General features: G+C 41.5%; 1 protein-coding gene across 1 annotated transcript in view; it reads right to left on the bottom strand.

Annotated features, from left to right (window-relative positions):
* Positions 1-19,386, bottom strand: part of OXSR1 (oxidative stress responsive kinase 1) — an 88,304-nt gene that overhangs the window by 45,095 nt on the left and 23,823 nt on the right. The window contains exons 3-4 of the mRNA XM_053977226.1: positions 14,043-14,151; positions 3,264-3,405 (exon numbers count right to left, since the gene is read on the bottom strand). Coding sequence (XP_053833201.1) covers positions 3,264-3,405; positions 14,043-14,151 — 251 coding nt within the window. The remainder of the gene's footprint in view (positions 1-3,263; positions 3,406-14,042; positions 14,152-19,386) is intronic.

Genomic DNA, 19,386 nt, shown 5'->3' with positions numbered 1-19,386 from the left:
AGGGACAGTAGCAGCTGGCACGGGAGAGGGGAACAGGGACAGGCACAGGGCAGTGAAGGCAGGAGCTGCCAACTCCCAGATAAGGCTGGCACTGGTGATTTTGGAGGAAGGTGGGGACAATTTGTAATACATTGTTACTGTGGTATAGAGTGTTCATGAAAATAAAACTGATTTTGTCTTCTCCTTTGTCTTTGCCATAAGGCCTCAGACACTTCCCATCAGCCCTTGAAAGATGAAAGCCAAAAAAAAATCACTTTGGGCAATGTGGGAGACTTCAGCATTTATTCCTGAACAATGGCATCTATTCAAGTTTCAGACTCGCTCTGGCTGTTAATTAGGAAAGTAAACAAGAAAAAAATATAATTTAAGCCTTCAATAGATATTTGGCTTTTTAATCTCCTCTAGAGAATACTGTCAAACTCCTCTCCTGTCCAAAGCAGGGATTTGCACTTCCACACCAAGACAGCTCCCCAAACCTTAATTGGAAATGGCATTAAGTTCAAGGCAGGCAGAGGCATAGCAAGATTCAGCAGCAGCAAAATTTCATTAAGCCAGTTTTTCACATGTTAACTTCATTTACCCATTTAAGATTATGCATAATTTAGAAGTATTGAGCTGCTCCACTGACAGAAATATGTTCTCTGATCTCACCAGTGATTTATAGCCACACTTCTGGTCTACAGTGCCCACAAAATTACATTTGGGACCCAATATTCATCGTTTGGGCTGTGCCACTGGCCTGCCTGTCCAACTTCAGATGTGCTAATTACAGTCATTCACTCATACTGTGTCTCTAATTTTATCAAGTTGTTTTCTCCAAGGCGTAATACAAGCAGAGTTTGGATATTTAGTGTAACCAGCTGAACATTTTTTCTGCTGGATGGCTGCTTGCTTTGGGCTGGCTGTTCCAGGTCTTAACTAAAACCCTTCAATTTTGACCCTTCACAGCTGATCTGGCTCTGGCCTAAAGTTCACCCAGAGTACAGCTGCCCCACACTACAGATACAATATTTGCAGTTCAGCCATCACTTGATGTGCTTTCCTTTAGAGCCAGATACTTTAAGCTGACCCAGGGGACCAAAGTTCAGTTATTTTAAACACTTCCTCTGAGAGCATCTCAGGCATGGCTGCAAGATTTCCACCTGCCTTTCCCATCAGGCATGACCAGTATTATGACCCCTAGCATTAAGCAAAATGGGAAAACCATACAGATATTCCTAGGGATGAGGAAAGGTCCCAGCTGCACTACAGCCTTAAACTGTGTTTTCCTCAGCAGCACACGCACATCTGGATAAAATGGAACACAGCATGATGAACTCCATTAAGGAAACATGTTTCATCCCTCAAAGGCATGTCAGCTTGTCTTCTGCCAGCAGCCAAAACAGCTTTGCATCACAGGTAGGAAACCACACAACTTTCCTTCTGTATCCCACTTCTCCAAATTTCCCAGACCACTGTGCCCAGCACTATGAGATAATCCAAATCCTTTCCTATGATAAAGTATTACACAATTTTTGGAGCAGCCCCAAAATATAGGGATGAAACACATGCAAAAGTGCTGATGCATAACCACAACCTTAAGCTGCAGCAATGACACAGCTCTGATTTCTCTGCTGAAATTTGGGCAAAATGCTTCAATGAGCAGGATGAGAATGGTCACAGCAGGTTTGTCCAGTTCACTTCCAAATTATTCAATATGAATCATATTTTCTTCAAACCAGCAGTTTGAATTTTGCGAACATGGTATTTTTGCTGAGTGCACTAAAAAAAAAAACCACACCACACTCATAAATATATTATCTCTAATCTTTACCACATCTACTAGTTTTGCTTTTCCACTCCAGCCAGCCAAATGGAGAGCCACCTCTCTCCAATACATGAAACATTATGCAGTATCTTCCAAGAAACTGAAATTTAACAGGTTTCTGCTGCTTTAACATATATATTTCAATTTCACTAGACCAGAAGATAACTAAATCAGCCAAGCAAACCTACTGCAGGTCACAGATGAGCACAGTTCTGTCAATTACTTATGGCAAAGTGAAAACTTACTGCCATATAATTGGCAAGTAAGTTGGTTTATTAATTTACTCTAAATTCCCACAGCTGCCTCAAGTCTTATCTCAAAAAACAAAGTTAAGCAACAAGCAACCAGCTATGAAATCAAAACTGTCTCCAATGAAGACAATGATTCTTGTTAAATCAGAATTTTAGTTGAGACTGGAAACTGAAATTTGAGACTTCCTTCAGGGAAAAGAATTCCACCTGAATAATTTCCATTGTTTCTTTCCTTTTAATCCAAAATAACCTACAAAAGCCCGTCAGTTTGATTGAAACTATGAATACTTCTTGTATTTTCTAATTAAAGTAACATTTCGGCAAAAAAATTACCTCTTCTTGTGCAGCTGTAAGAGGACAGAAACTTACTCCAGCACAGCAGCAGCAATGCTTATAATGGCATTGTACCAGAAGAGAGCCAAGCTCACAAAATTCCCAAGAAAGAAGAGGCTGTTCCAGTTGCAGTCTGTGGCTGGGATTGTGTATATTACCCACAAGCAGTATATTCTATTTTCAGCACATATTTAGGATTGCAAACTCAGTCTTTTTAAACCAGAACAGACCAGCTTAGCATCATCTTCTACTGAACTACACCACACCTTGACACCAGGAGAAAGGAAAATGTGATTTAAAAACACAACCCAGACAAACACCAGAAACCCACGAATTTCAGTGATCTGTCAAATCACAGGCCATTAGTTAACTGGGCTTTGCCTACAGAAGAAGTTTTTCCATTATTTTTATTTCTTTTTTTTAAATGAAATTACTCAAATTCAAATTTCATGATGTTGATCTTGCAGTTAACCTCAAAAAAAAAAAAAAAAAATCAGAGCTGGAAGGACGTTTTATTAAATTGCTCAACTCTGCCTACACAGTGCTCTTGGTAATTTGTAGCTCTGCAAGAAACAAAACCAGTGGAAGTTTTCCAGCTTTCCATCAACTACACTTTGCAGCTGAATGTTGACATTTAGAAAGAGATTCTCTATATTAGAACTTTCAACACCCCAAAATCTACCCAAATTTGGCCTAGTCATTTAATGTAGACGTAGTATATAGAATATAAACATTTGAATTCTACATTTTAATAAAGCTCTCACCTTTACTTTCCTCTCTTTATGCCCTCAGCAAGTTATAGGATGAGACTTTGTGCTCAGCTACTCTGCTTCAATAACATTTTATGACAAAGTGAGAAAAACATAAAATACCTGTGGATTTGCCCGTTTTTATGCAGGTAGTCCAGTCCCTCCAGCACCTCCTTAAGGATTGTGGCTATACAGGCTTCATCCAGGACACCAGTCTTGTGTTCTCCTTTGGCCACAATGTGCTTGATAATATCCAAAACAGAGCCTAGAGAACAGTTAAACATCTTAGTTTAAACTAGAATAACTGATTCACAGTTAATTTGTGTAATTTATCATCATTTAATATACAAGAAATTCACTGATGATGGTCAGGATCAGAGTCAGAAGATGAAGTTTTTGCTGCAGGAAAGCAGAGGCAACAATGCACCCCTGGGGGCAGAGCCTCAAGGTGGGCTGTAAAACCCCTGTGAATACAAGCAACTGAGACGTTATTTGAACAAGCCAAAATGTAAAATGTACACACACATGACACTTGGAAGGTTTTTAAGTAGATACTGATGCTACAGCTGGCTTAGTGCTGAGTACTGGAGAAGCTGAAGGGGGAAATGGAAAAAGCAGGGGGCTGCCAGGACTCACAAGCTGAAGGCAACAAAAATTAGGCACTCTTTTTCAGCTCCTACAAATTCTGTGCAAAGGAGTAGCAGGAAAAAATCAACTGTTAAGGGCTGGTACAACCCTAACAGGAAAAAAAAGTGGAAATGATTAAATACAGAAGAAATGAAGCTGAATTCTGACAATAAGTCCCTTCTTCACTGTGTACAAAACTGGAATAGCTTAGATCCTTCCCTAGAAGCATGTTTAGTCTCTCTCCCAAGCATGGTGTGAATTACATCATCTTCCATGACAAACCAGGCTTTAGAGAGCAAACCACTTCTTCAAACTGCACCCAGGAATAAACGGAACCAGTGACTCGCACCAGGCCTCTTGTGCAAGGCCCTGCTTTTCATAGACACTGGGTACTGCCCTCTTTGTATTTGCATCTGGACTGAAGAGACTTCTCAGAACTTTTTATTGCTCCAGCACGAGATGGCTAAGCCTCTTTTCCAAAGCCTTTGCCCTTTATCCCTTTCAAACTTGAGTTTCTATGGTTTAATGGTTGGATAGGGACTAGTAGGGTCTTTACAGCTATGGGCACAAAGCAATGTCAGCAGTGCTGGGAAGTTCCTAAAGAATGAGGAAAGCAGGCACAACTGGAGAACACAAATTGCAGCTTTGTTTGTCTTTGAACAGGAAACTTACAGGGAAAGAACATCCCAGTACTAACTCAGCTAATTTAGAAAAGCTGGGCTCAGTTTTAGAAAAGTTTAGAGAAGTTAGTTCTTCTTAACTCACAATCAAAAACATAAGAGAAAATTATTTTTGGATCTGAAGAACAGAAGCTTTCATGAATTTGGCCCATGGGAGAATTACAAGTTTTACCTTGTAAATTCCTGAAGCAAGTGAAAAATACAAAAGAGGTTTTTAGTTTGATTTTCTTTTCACCCTTCAGGTTCAGGTAGACAGAAATACCCTTCCTCTTTAATTTTTATTTTATTAACTATCCCAACTGAATTTCTAGGCCAAAACAATTGTGCAGATCAGTTTTCACTTAGAAGAGTATTTTCCTTTTGGACTCTCCTACGAAAGCAGAAGCTGCAAGGTTTGAATACAAACACCATGTGGAAAGGCTCATTTTGCACAATTCAAACTGCACAGGAAACAATTACATGGGTCCACAGTGTCCCTTAGCTGGTGTAAAGCAGTATATGCTGAGCTTATCTAAAAGCTTGCGGCAGCCAGCAGAGCTATTATTTCTCACTTTCCATCTTCTCTGGCCCACTGGCACCAGCTTCACCTAGACACCAAGACATCCAGTAAACCCAGTGGAAATAAATTGAGGAATAAACTGGTTTCCCAGAACGGCACCTTTAGCTTCCTCTTACCAAAAAATCTTTAGTTAGTTCAAGATATTTGTAGAGGACACAATCTTAACACACAAGACTCTAACAAAAATAGGAAAAAACCCTAGAGGAAAGTGAAAAAAATACATAAATGAAGTTACATAACATTGCCCCAACATTTTATGCAAGAATACTCACTGTTCAGCCTGCCTTTACCCCACCCAAGCAGAGAAACACACTCATGTTTAGTGAATTTTGATATGGGTCCTGCCCAATGATTTCACCCAGATGTAACTCAGGTTGTTTTGACCTATGTTGGACTTCCTTCATCTGAGCAAGGATATCTTTATTGAAGAAAGGTAAGATTTCAGATGTTGGAGATGAACCCCTTCACTGAAATCTCACCTTTATGTTCTGAGAAAAGCATCTTCTGCCGTGTGCCATAAGGACTCACCTGGCCTTCAGCCTATCATATTTTCACATGTAAAGAGTACGTGCTAACTAACTTTGAGGCTTCTTATTCTGGACAAGAATTTCTGTGACATCAAAAAAATCCCACCAAAGAAGCCCATCCACATCCACTGTTCAGGTTTTTCCTCTGAAATGTGCCTTAATCTGGAGAACAAACTGTCACTTGTTTTAGAAGTCCAGTGAAAATATGTGGTTCTTCACGTACTCGTTTTGTCCTCTTTCCACCCACGACTCCGTTAGCAGACTTGGTTCACAAACATTTCCCTTCTCCTGCAAAGGGCTCAGGGAACATGAGGAGGCAGATCATATGGTGCTCAAATTCATTTGGTCAAAAAATCCTCTATTTAGCCAAGTCAGAGGTTGTATTTAACCCTGAAATGGGGGTGGAGGGCAGACAGACAAGAGGGCATGCACAGAGTCAGCCCTCGTTGTGAAAAGGCTGATTCACACTCAGGCTATATCTGCTCCCAGTCCTGCCTGACACTTTTTAAGCACATTTATTTTAAAACCACTTTCACATTGAGATGTTCATAGAAGTGGGGGAAATTGCCAGTCCTCTACAGAAAGAAGAGCAGCAAAAAGGGATCAGCAAAATGCCCACCGCAGGAAACAACTGAGAAGCAACCTAAGAGCCACACTTCTGCTGGAAAAACTGTTCTTAGGACCATCCCCCTTTGTCTGCTCAGGGTTTGGCCACTGGCACCACAGCACCATGAAACTGATTTTTCCAACTCACAAATCAATAAGTTTCAGGGTTGGTTCTGACTCACAACTCAACTGCAACTTCATTAGGCACAGCACCAGGGAATACACAGAACAAAGCCAAGCTTCATTTGCCAGCACTGCTCCATGCAGTGTTCCAGCATTCTGGCATGGAGCAACAGAATAACCAAATCCTCAAACAGAAACCCACAGCCAAGGTAGGAGCTACTTTGAAAGGAAAAGTCATGGGAATTTCACTGTTAAGGAAAACACCTCCTGCTAGAAGGCCAGGATTGGATTGCAGCATGAGGCTGATAGATTCAATGCAAAGTTGATGCCAGAGGTCTCAGTTACGTGTGTGACACACTCACTTGGGTAAGACCTCCACTGCCTCAGGACACAGACAAATTCCCACACCAACTCCATTATACTGGACCAAGAGACTGGGGAATCAGAATCTAAAGGGGGAAATGACTGTTTTGCACAGTGGCCTGTTCCCAATCCAGCAATACAATAACTGATAAAATTAACTGGAAACTACTGCAGCTGAACTGGAACCAGGGCTAAACCACACCAGAGGATGTGCTTAACAAACTGACCACACTGCTGAGAAACACCAGCATGACTACAGAGACTGCCAGCTTCTGAGACAGCTTCAAACCAGTTCAGGAGTAACTGGGAAGGGAGAGCACATCCAAACACAGCTGGATCTCTGCTTAAATGCAGTTTCACTATGGATTTGTGCTCCTTGTGCAAACTGCTCAATCTCACTTTAAGACAGAACCTAGTGGCCAGAGGATGAGGTTCACACTGGAAATAAGGTACCCTGTTCTGTATTAACAGTTATAAGATTTTCAAGAAGAAAACAAATCCACTACAATGTCTGCAGAAAAGAAAAAAATATCTTTGATTCCTCTCTAAAATAAAACCTGTATTTTAAATTATGCTATGAAGCACTCCGGTGTGTATTGTACATGGTATTAGGTTTGATTACAACAATTTCCCCATTTTTCTCATTAAAAATTCACAAGTAGCAAGTATGGACTCAAAGTACAGGGAGGTGAACCCTCAGTCAGAGAAAGGGAAAAAAAAAAGAAATTAAGTTTGACTGAGGCTGACTGGGAAGCTCTTCCAAGCCCAGAAGGGCCACATACCAAGAAAAGACAAATCAAGACACAGAAAAAAGGGTCAGAACTGGAGTCTAATCATAAATATAAATAATGCTGTCATTAACAAGGATGTTTAAAGAAAGCTGGTAATGAGCAACTGATCTCAAAGCCCAAAGGAAGACAAAGGAAAGGAGACAACATTTAGTGATTGATATGGAAAAAATGCAGCTAAAACAAATTCCTGCCCATCAAATACACACTGTGCAGCACATTAACAGGAAGCCTACAGAGATACTGTGCAATCTGATAAGCATTTAGCATGACTTGTCATTCATCATCCAAGTGTCTCAGTGCACTCTGACACCAATGGTCATGGAAATGCACCTACTCAGTAAAGAGCAAGCTCTCAGTGCGAACTGTACAGCAGTTGAGAGGGAAGTGGTTTTCTGCTCAAACTCACAAGCTTCCCAGTTTGCTCCAAAAGCTGCTAATGCAGTAGCTCCTAAGGACAGCATGAGTCAGAAGGAGCCTGTACACAGACTCGCCCTCAGCTGAAAGAGCCCAACCTGTAACTACTTGTAAGAGAAGGATATTCAGGTTTTGGATATTGACACCAGGCAGACCACTTGCAATGGACAGTCTTGGATCCCAGCAAAAGCAGTCTTGACTTGCACCCCACACATATCCAATAAAACTGACTCTTTCAACACCATGAATTATGTGAATTACCAAAGATTACTTATGGTGACTAAATGAGATTAAAGTTCCACAGCTCACCACCTCACTGTTGTGTCCCTACATCACTTACAAAGCCCTACTATAAAATAGGATCACTGCAGTAACTGGAAATCCAGTTTTCCAGGCAGGGTGGAGACCAAAGAGCCCGGAACTCCTTAAACCAGCTTTGCTGCTGAAGAAAACTTCTGTGTAATCGCACCCTCGGGGCAAGAAGTCCTAATTGTTCCACTGATTTGCTTTCAACAGCAAACCACCACAAACCCTGAGGCTTCCTGTTCCAAATCCAGAGCACGATTCCTTGACCTCACCTACACCAGCAAGCCCGTGGAATGGCATTTAGGAAGCCTGTTTCTGACGTTTCTCCTTAGCAGAGGAAGAAAACATTCACAGTCATCACTGACACTGCTTAGTGCTTCAGCACACTGCGGCTGAAGCAGAGAAGAGCATGAAAACCTGAGCAGAAAGGAAAGCTTGTTTGGAACAAGATTATAGATAAATGTAGGAATATTCCAGCTGGAATTTTACATGCCCCCAGAGGAACAAAAAAATGTACAGCAGAGCTGGTTGCTATGGGAACCATATCTTGCATGTTATAATATAACTAAGTGGCAGAACCAAGATACACTTTAAGTTGAAGGCAAAGAAAACTCCTCATTTAACTTTGGGAAGCAAAATGGGAAAAGGCAGGTAACAGTACCTGCATTGATTGGCCATTTGAAGGCATGGCACAAATAGGCTTGAAAACAGTGCTGAGGAATCACCACACAACTTTGTGAGAACCAAAATCTGCCCCAAACCTGACAAACATTAATGCTGAACAGGCTGAACCTTTGAGAAGGAGAAGTTGGCAGATTCACTGCTGCTTCTTTCAAGACACCTCAGCATTGGCCAGTGGTTTCAGTGAGCCTGGCTGTCATTAGAGCCAAGAATTAAATCTGCACCTTGTCAGTCTCTGGCAAACAAATGAAGAAAATGCATAAAAAGGAGGAACGGCTTGGATTCAGTACTTCTGGGACTAAGGAATACAGATACAGCTAGAGAGTAGCAAAGTAAAGGAAACAACAAGTTATTCAAAACAAAGGAAAAGACATTAACTCTGTTTAAACCTCCTCAGAGGGAAAGCTAAGGAAACATCCACTTCTTGCCTCCTTCCCCCCGCAGGGCATGTGCATGGATGTAGAAGAAATATGGAAAGATTAAGGCAGAAAACAAGAAAATACAATAAAGGGAGCAAAACAGTCTATTGCTGTTGTGAGCAAGACATTTATAGGAGAAAATCTGAAGACAAGCTAATTTTTCATGCTTTTCTTATTACAGTTAGGAGTGGCAATGTATCTACACACTTTGCATTCTGCAATCATGTACAGTCCCTGCCATCCCCTGTTTCTGACTTACTCCATCCTTAAATGTTTGAAATTAAATTGTGTTTCTACAAATACAATCAAAACCCCTCCAGATGAATTTAAAATAGCATATCTCTCTCCTAAGAAAATAATTCAATATAAACATGAAGATTTCTAAGGACGTGTGGTTTATGCTTTGATCATAACTCTCTGTTGGAATCAGGAGGAGCCAGATCAGAGATTAACACAGCAGAAGTAGAACAAGATGTCCTAACTCCCTGGTAGAGAACTAAGATTTGCCTACCTCTTTTGGTCTGGCATTCTGAGCTTCAGATCAAAGGTTGAGGTAAGAACTTGATTAGCTAATCTTAAAAACTTTCAGAAAATAAAAGGTTTAACTATTTCAATACAGCAATTTCCTTAGCAGAATTCATCAGGAACCTTCAGGAGGGCAGAATATCCAAGAGCCCTATCTGGAAATGTTTCAGTATTTAAAGGATTTGCACAGTTTAAAAATATTTTGGAGGTTTCATCTGCTGCAGGCTAGGACAGGAAAAATTGTTTTGTCATGTAGCAAGTCACCAGGGCCAGCTGTTTCATAGGAGCAACTGTTTTATAGGTTATCTACAGCCATGGGTCACCTGTGAAATGAGAGCTCTTGTTAAAAGCAGGCAGAATTTAGAAGAGCAAGCAGGTCACAATCAGTAAAAGTACAAGAACAAAAGCACAGCTGCTCCTCTTCCTACTAAAAAGCCACAGGAGTTTGAGAGCAGGACTGGGCTTCAGCAGGCTTTAAAAAGGCACGAGTAAAATTCAGGACAGGAGAATGCCAGAGAGGCAAAGAGCAGGTCAGCAGCTGTCTAGAAATAGCCATTGGATTTTAGTTTGGAGTAACACTGGACTCAAAGGCTGGGGTGTCGAGTTCACGCTGCTAAGCTTAGAACCCTACAGAACTTCCAGCATTAGAGAAAAGGGTCTGTAATTTCTAATGAAGGGAACAGAAACAGCAAACACTTCACAAACCTGACACATCACCAGACCTGACAGAGAGAGGCTGTCAGTAACTGGACACACCAGCACCCCTTGTCTCTACCAGCTGCAGCTCATCACTGCCACGTTTCTGCCATCAGCAACTCCACACCTGCTTTGGGCTCAGGGCTGCCAGCTCAGAGGGCTCTGAGCAGTGGCTCCCACCAGCCTGGCTGGGCTCTGGTGCACATCAGCTCCCCAGCACTACCTCCTGGCTGCTGACAACTTTCAAATATAGAAATCTCCCATCAAAAGAGTGCTTGTGGAGACAAATAGTTCTGTTTCAGTGACGATGTCAGTCAGGTAATTAAGGATCTTTGAGTCCACCCTCTGGTTGTCAGAGGAGCAAGGCACTGTTAGACAACAGCAATTCGTGGATTTAGAGTATTTCCCTTAGAGACATTTCTAAAACATTTGCATGTACGACCAGGTTAGGATTTTAACAAAAGACTGCAGCCAGAAAATAAATTAAATTGCACTTACAACAACAACAAAAAAGGCTTGCATTACAGATTGGGCTGTCTTGTGGGCTGTTTGTCAAATTAATAAGGTCAGTGTTTGTAGGCTGAAATTAAAACTAGTTTCAGCCTGAAATCACACACCACCATACACTAACAGAAGAGAGGCAATAAAATTCTGAACTTTACCCAGAATAAATTATCACAAACAAAAGCCACGAGCAAAACACAGAATGGACATCAGAATGTATTTCATATGTACTTTTTGGGATGTATAAATCTTTTTGAACAGTTAATCAAAATGAACTCTGTTGTTCTGTACTCTGTTTTGGGTCTGTTTTGGTGGAGGGCTTTTCGTTTGCTTGTTTTTGGTTTTGTTTTGAGGGTTTTTTTCTTTGCTTTTGTTTTCTGGTTTAAAAACCAGCCCAAAGGTTTTTCCTGTTGAGAAACCCAGATCATCATTTTTCCCACTGGATGACAGATGACTGCAAAACGAGCCACTTTATTACTGATAAGAACTAAGCTCAAAGGAATGAGAGGCAGTTTTAGAAGTGTCTCTTGTTACATAAATCACTCAGCCTAAGACCAACTGAAAATAGGCTCATTAAAAGGGAATGAAAATGCTCTTCAGTCAGAAAGCTCCAATCACGAGTTTCTTCCCCTGTCTTAAGATTGTGCTGTAGAATCTGCCTATGAGATCTAATATGAGATTCCTGAAGCACAGATAGAAAAAAGTGTGAAGTAAAAAGTACATGGAAGAAAACAGCTGAAAAATACCTCACAAGGTGACCTCCTGCTTAGAAAGGTCATTCTCAAAGTCTTTCTATTTACTTTAGCAATTCCTCCAGCCTTCAAATGATTCCTTTTAAGTGAGAAAATTTAACACTGACTCACAGAAATGCTGGGGAGAGGGAAGAATTGCACTCTTACTGGTCTGTCTTCTACTGTATGACCCTACTCTTCAACATATGCAACAGAATAAGAAGCAGGGAGATTTCCTAGCACTCCTTTACTGCAAATCCCCCACTAAATACCAGAGCTGCACATGGGTCAATTATCAGGCTGAAGAACATAAAAGCCCATTCAAAGAGAATATTAAATGAGAAGCAGGTCATCATTCACACCAGCAAGAGGCTGGTTCTGAAGCAATAATTAGTTTTCCAGAAATTTTCCAGTGTAGTCATTACATCTGTGTTGTCCTGATAATGATGGTCTGACTTTTCCCCAGCTTTATACAAAAAAAAAAAAAAAAACCACACACACACAAAAAAAAAAAAAAAAAAAAAAAAAACCACAAAAAAAAACCACTCCACACAAAATTGAGAACAGAGACAAATTTGGAGTTTCAAGGATGAGCCTCATCGTGACAGAAAACTGCTGTGAAGTGATGGAGGCAGCTGTGCATTTTCTTCAAAGAGGTTGTGTACTCTCCTGGAAAAGGCCAAACCCATTGCTGCTGCCTCTCCAGCACCCCTGAAATGCCATTTCCTCATGTTGTGGAAACTTTCCCATAGATACACTTTCTATACACACAGCAACACTGCTTGCTCTAAGCTGGCAGGGGATTCTTTTCCACTCACAAACAGTCATCACATCTTTAATGACCTGTTACACATCTCTAAGAAAACAGAGAGTATTGCTTAATGACACATGAGCACATGAGACATTAAAAACCCTTTGAGACAGACTTAAGGCTGGCATGGAATTTGATTTTTCCCAAGAGAACTGCTGAAATTCTCTAAAGAACACCTTCAAAGAGACATGTTTTATGGTCATTGTTGAGCTCTTGTAAAAAATGCAAACAGGTTTAGCCAGATTTTTCCACATCATCTCATGGCATTTTACAGTCCACAAAATTAAGCCAAGAATAGAGAAGCCAGGTTGGGTTTTTTTTTTCAAATGCAAGAAAATAGGGGTTATTTTTTTTTTTTAGTTTTCAATTCCTGTTTGCTGCAGTGCCAGGAAAATGAAGTCTTCCTAAAGACAGGCCCAAGATTTAGCAACAGCCTTTTGTGTTAACATCCAGAACTTGATTCCATTTCTTGTCTCAACTGTAACTTAAACAGGGATCCTGGAAAATATTATGACTTCAAGTAAAACATTACTGATACAAAATTTTCAAACTCACTCTCTCAAAAGAAGTTATTTCTCCAGTGTCTGAGAGAATAAATCCAAAAAAGGGAAGTTTTTCTGGCTCTGTGTTAACCAGGCAGTGATTTTCAAAAGCCAGTTAGGTGTTACTACTGATGGACATAACATGAGAAGCTATTTCTGAGCTGAATGGGTTACCATCAAATATTATTCATACAGAATGGCTGGAAAGATGCCTGGTAGAAAGGGACCTGGGGGGTGCTGGTTGACAGTGGCTGAACATGAGCCAGAGTGTGGCTCTTGTGGGCAGATGGGCAAGAAGGCCAATGGCACCTGGCCTGGGTCAGCAATGTGGCAGCAGGGCCAGGGCAGGGATTGTCCCCTCTACTCAGCACTGGAGAGGCCACGCCTGTAGTCACTTTTAGGCCCCTCATGACAAGGAGGACACTGAGGTGCTGGAGCGTGTCCAGAGAAGGGAACAGAGCTGGGGAAGGGTCTGGAGCATAAGGAGTGGCTGAGGGAGCTGGGAAAGGGGCTCAGCCTGGAGAAAAGGAGGCTCTGGGGGGGAACCCTGTGGCTCTGCACAGCTCCTGACAGGAGAGGACAGCCAGGGGGTCAGGCTCTGCTCCAAGGGAACAAGCAGTAGGACAAAAGGAAGCTGCCTCGAGTTGCACTAGGGGAGGTTTGGATTGGATATTAGGAAACATTTCTTCATGGAAAGGATTGTTCAGCATTGGAACAGGCTGTCTGGGAGGTTGTGGAGTCACTATCCCCACAGGTGTTTAAAAGATGTGTGGATGTGACACCTGGGGACAGGGTTTTAGTGGTGAACTTGAACCCCCAGTGCTGCGGTAATCGTTGGACTTTCTGATCCTAGAAGTCTTTTCCAACCTAAACAACTCTACAATTTATGAAATGCCTTAATTCATAGGTGGGAACCTTAAAAGGTAAAGAAGGGAGAGAGGAAGGAGGGAGGACCGGTTTTATGCTGCCTTTAGGGTAAAGAAATTGGACCACTCACCTCCACTAAGTAACTTCATCACCAGCCAAAGCTCATCTTTCACCACAAACGATGTGTAGTAAGATACAATGTTGGGGTGATGGCACTGACTCATGGCTTGAATTTCTTTCTGTAGAGAAAAATAAAACATTAGCAGTTGAACAGTAATAATCACCCCTCAGGCACAGAAGTTATATTCCTCAAAACACAGCAAGGGTGCAAAGAAAAAGGATACCTAGAAGGTAAATGTAGAAAATCCAGAAATACTGTAAACACTCAGGCTGCATTATACTAGAGCCAAAAGGTATTTTAGGGTGTTCTTCCTGTCTGTCTACAGGAAGAAAAAGTTAACCAAAAAAACCCATGGTAAGGACATCAAAGTGGTGGCAATCAAAATACCTCCACGCAGCTACAAGAGAATAGTCCCAAAAATTCCCTCCAGTTTGTGACCCAGGAAGTTCATGCTGACTTCTCCTTTCAGTAAAACACTATGCAACAGATGCCTAATCTGTTGAAGACTATCATTTGGATGAGAAAGGGAAATACTGGCCTCTGGGGGAAAAATGCCTCTTATTCCTAATGTTTCTTCCCAGCAGAAAGCAGATGGCTTAGCTCAATTAGGTTGAAGGCACAAAGGACAGCTGTATCCTTTGTCACACTGGAAGCAGAGAGAGATCACTTTGAGATTAGAAAGTCAGTAGCTACTAGCAATTGAGGACAATATGAAATATGTTGAGAGATTAAATAGTTTTGAGTTTTGACTGTGCTTAGTCTTAGTTTTGGTGATGGGTTCAGGGCTGAGGTTTTCCAGGTTATGGAGGGAACAACACCACAGAAAACATTGATTGATTTCATTATGCAAGCACAAATCACCACTTTGGACAGAAAAACTCACAGTTTCTTAGCTGTCCATAGACAAAAGCCATCCACTGAGCCAAGCCTGGCACCCTGCACTGCACCCAGCTGAGCCTTTGTGCTTCGGCCAAGTCCCCCAACCTGACAAATTGTACCCACCCCAGACACTCATCCTCTCATACTCTGAATTTCTGCTCTCAGCTACAGCATTCCTCCATAGGACACACAGAAGGAGGAGAGCACGGGCCCTTCACCCCTGATCCTTCCCTCCCTCTAAGCACAAGACTTCCCTGGAACTGAAGTACAAGAAAGAGCTCTGAGAAGAATTCACTCGTGCCCAGGACACCCCACAAATGCAGCACATTTTCGTCCTGCTCCTGTACAAAGCTCTGCTTGTGACCGAGTTCAGAGCAAAGCCACTGCTTCCCCTTGGCAAGGCCTGAGCTGGCAATCACAGCTCCAAAGGAACAGGCTCATGTTGATTTATCCACTTAGCACTGCTTTTCAGGGAGTAGGTGCCTTTGAGGAATCCAAAGCAATTGGTTCCTCTTTCTGCTTCCCCAGGAGAGGCACCAACTTTCCAGGAAACTTAACAAGCAGATTAAAGAAGAATCCTTCTAAACAGGAAAGGATATTTGAAGAGGAATAAGCTATTCATCTCCATGTAGCATACTCTGACTAAAAAACACTCTGTGAAAATAAATACAGCCTAAAACAATATATTTTGCTTACTCTGACAGCTCCAGCTCCCTTCCTTGCAAACTTTCACTTGTGTCAAGTCATTTTTCACAAAGGAAATAAATCAGCAACTTTGGAGTTTTCTTTGATTCTCCATAGTTCTCTCTCTGAAAATTAAAATATACTACACAAGATCAGTTGGCACCAGGGGAAACCAAGGTGGAAAGCAGCAAGCAAGGACTGGTAATCCATCCCATCAGCCAGACCTACCCCAAATCCAACACCCTCATAAAGTATTAGAGGAGTTGGCTTTACATTTTCTCAGCTAGACTGCTCAAAATATTTTGAAGCAGTTTCCTGGGAGATCAAGAGAGTAATATGAGAAATGTATACAAACATTGCATATTTAATATGTATTTGTATATGCTACTGTAGTACAGGAGGCAATGAGACAAAGTCTGGACCAAGTTTACTTAAGATCCTAGACCTAGATCAGATTTTTGCTATTTAAGCAGCTCTATACTACAGAATTTTTCAGACATTTGGTGGCAGTTAGCATTTTATTATTATTTTCTAAGAACATCCTCTCTCATTTGCTACCACAGTTTGCTCCCTGGGCTGGGAAACACAGCTAAAAAAAAAAAAAAAAAAGAAAAAAAAGCTGAAGTCTGTCATGTGCACCAAAGCATAAAGAGGGAAAATAAATAATCACAAACCTGATCTGTGCAATTAAACACCTCTGTCAGCCAGTGGATGTATAATACAGGCAGATTAATCCATTTCTCACACAGTGTAGCACAGCTCTGAATAATTAATTGCATCACAGCCCACGATTTTCAGTGTTTTTACATTATTACCAATCAGAAGGAGCAGCAGTCAGGCAGACTTTCCCTCCCACCCACAAACCCCCATTTCATTTTCAGCAGTTTTCGAGGCTAATCTCACACTGGCTACATCAAAGCTTGGTTTCTGTTCTCCCCCAAAGAGAGTACCAACATCCTGAAAGCTCAACCCATACAACTGTTTAAAGTGATAGTGGCAAATCACAGGGGCTTTGTGGTTAAAATGCTTCCTGGCATAACTGAAACCAAGCCAATTCTGTCATCTATCCACAGCCTGCTCCAGCAGTACAAATGCAGGGGCTAAAGGGCTGCAGCTAAAGCAGGGATCCCACTCAAGGATCACTGGGCAGCTCTGCTCAAAAACAGAGTAGGAAGGGATAAAATGCAGCAAAACAGCCATTTTGTGTGTAGTAAGCTCAGTTTAATACTATTCCCAAAGCTTTTGGGAGAGTTTGCTGCTCATCAAACACAACAAAGTCACAGCAGGTAAAGGTTTCCTCTTCCCACCTCCCTAATAAGATTGCTATCCCCAGATAAGAGTTACAACTGTGCTTCCCATATTTTCCCCAGCATCAAAACTATATTGGAAGACTGCTAATAAAAATCTCAGTGACTTCCTCACCTCTGTGATAATTTATTTGGGCTGCTTTATACAAGGTTGCTTTATTCCCTCTCTGCCAACAGCCATGGGTCACTTGATACAGACCCCCAAGCCATCCATAGATGCAATGGGTGATAAGCAGCTTTTCCATCCAACACCCCTCACACTCCATGGCTTCAGTGATGAGAGACAGCCTTCCTGCCAATTCCCATCAATTCCTCTGCTTTCTGCTCAGCTATGGAGAATGAATTCCCGACAAAAACATGTCTAGACACAGGCAATGGTCTGGAAATGGTTACATGCTCACCCTGGGCGAGATATTAAAAATATCTGTATTGTCAAATACCAAAAGCAAATAGACTGGGATTAGCTCTAAATGCCTCCATGGCTTCCATTAAGGGTTCTGACAAATGTTTTCAGTACTTCTACAGGCAATAAAAGAAACATTTCAAGGCTTGCAAACAGTCATAAAAGTGCAGTGAAGTACAATCTAGAATCATAATCAACCTATTAGTCTCCTGTAAGTCAGACATACTTCTGGAGACCAGCTACTTTGGATGAGGGTTTATTTGCCCAGTGACACACAATTGAAGTTTGAATTAATAGAAGCAGGTAAGGCTGTGTTTTAGCTACCAGCTCAAGTTTCTTAATGGTATTTTCTTTTCACATCACCACCTTTTACTCTGTGTTTACCTGCCCCTGAGGCTTGCTTCAGAGGCACTTGCTCTCAAATGCTAGGATAAAAATTATGCTTTATTTAGTTTTACTTCCTACATGTTGACATGAACTCCAGAGATATAGCACAGCAGTAGAGTGCTTTCATGTGGCTACCTTCAACTTCAGAGGAGTCCAGAGAGCTGTCAGCGTGGCTACCCTGTTTGAAGAGAATCACAGCCATAAGAGAAGTGGGGAGGGAAAGCATGGCTGGGGCAGAAATCAAAGCAGGTCAGATGTGATCACCCCTTGAAAACACCAGTGCTTCAACTGTGGCTGGCAAAGACCTTATACCATGAGATTTCAGCTGAGAGATAAGGCATTAAAGCTTCTCTTCATCCTTTTAAAGCAGGATTTAGAGCTCCAGTCCTACAGGCAGCCATAACCATTCACATTCTGCTCCAAATGAAATTTTAAGTTTAGCTAAAAGACTGTAAAATTGACAATAATAATTCATTTGCCTTTTGAGGTGGCAACACAACTAAAAATAAAAAACAAACCCAAACATGTTCTTCAAAATTAACTCAATAGACATTTTTAAGAAGGTGGGAGAAAGCACAAAATCAGATTCTGATTCAGCTCCCACTCCTTGGATTATCCAGTTCAACTCCTTGCCTTAAGTTGTTACAGGAGCAAACTGGCATGAGTAAAGAGGGGTTAGATTAGCCCTAGAACAACAGTGGAAAAGAAACAATTCTGAAAGGAATAAACACAGTTCATTCATTAAGTAATCTTCAGTGATGGGAACAAAATAGTCCCATGGCAAGTCATTCAGCAGTTGTCCATTTTAATGGCTACTCTTCAGACTCATTCAATGGTCAGTCCCTCTTTCAAAGTCTTCAGCATCAGTGAAAATGTACTGAAGGAAGCAGGTGTTTCTGAACTGTTGTGGTATAGCAATTTCTAAATGGCCATTTTTTACTGGTTTCAGCCAAAAAGCAAATGGGTGAGTGACTGCCTCCCTCTCACAGATACAAGCAAGCCAGCTTTACCCACATCCCCAACTAACCTATCACTGATCCTTACAGTTGTTCAGGTCAATACCCAGTGCTTACAGCTCAACAATGCTTTCAATGTCATTAGTGCCCACAGACAGCTGCAAACTCTCTGAAGTTCTTTACAAGCACCATCTCGTGCTCGTCCAGTCCAAGAGAGGGAAGACATCGGATGTTCAGGATTTCACTCACCATTAATTATAATGTTCATAGTGAACTTTACACAAAAAAACCCAAAACAAAACCTAAACCAGTCCAGTAATTAAGACTTCTGTTGCTGCTTTGATAAACAATACAACCAAGCTGTACCCAGCATAGGTTTAAGTCTTAAGCTGCAATCCCAACATGCAAGGAACACGTAACACAGCAGGTCAAATAATCATGCAGAAACCACATGTCATTTATCAGATTCCCTGGCACTGACACTTGGGGACTTCTTTTCCCTAGAGCAAGTGTGAAGGTCTCAGCCCTGGAAATGGAATTATAATGGCAATTCCTATCAGATGACAGACATGGATGAAACATCTGTACTACTTCCACAGCAATCTGCTGCTTTGTCCCCAACAACCTTATAGTCCGGTTAAACCACTTGTAGGAAGTGCTCCATCAGATCAAAGGCAGTTCAATATCCTGTCCAAGTCTTCAAAAGAAGGTGTAAAAACTCTATAAAAAACAGCTAC

Source organism: Vidua macroura, chromosome 1 (assembly GCF_024509145.1).
Source record: "Vidua macroura isolate BioBank_ID:100142 chromosome 1, ASM2450914v1, whole genome shotgun sequence".
In the NCBI taxonomy this organism is placed as follows: domain Eukaryota; kingdom Metazoa; phylum Chordata; class Aves; order Passeriformes; family Viduidae; genus Vidua; species Vidua macroura.
Note: the sequence above shows the minus strand (reverse complement) of the source record. Positions and strands in the feature narration are given on the sequence as shown.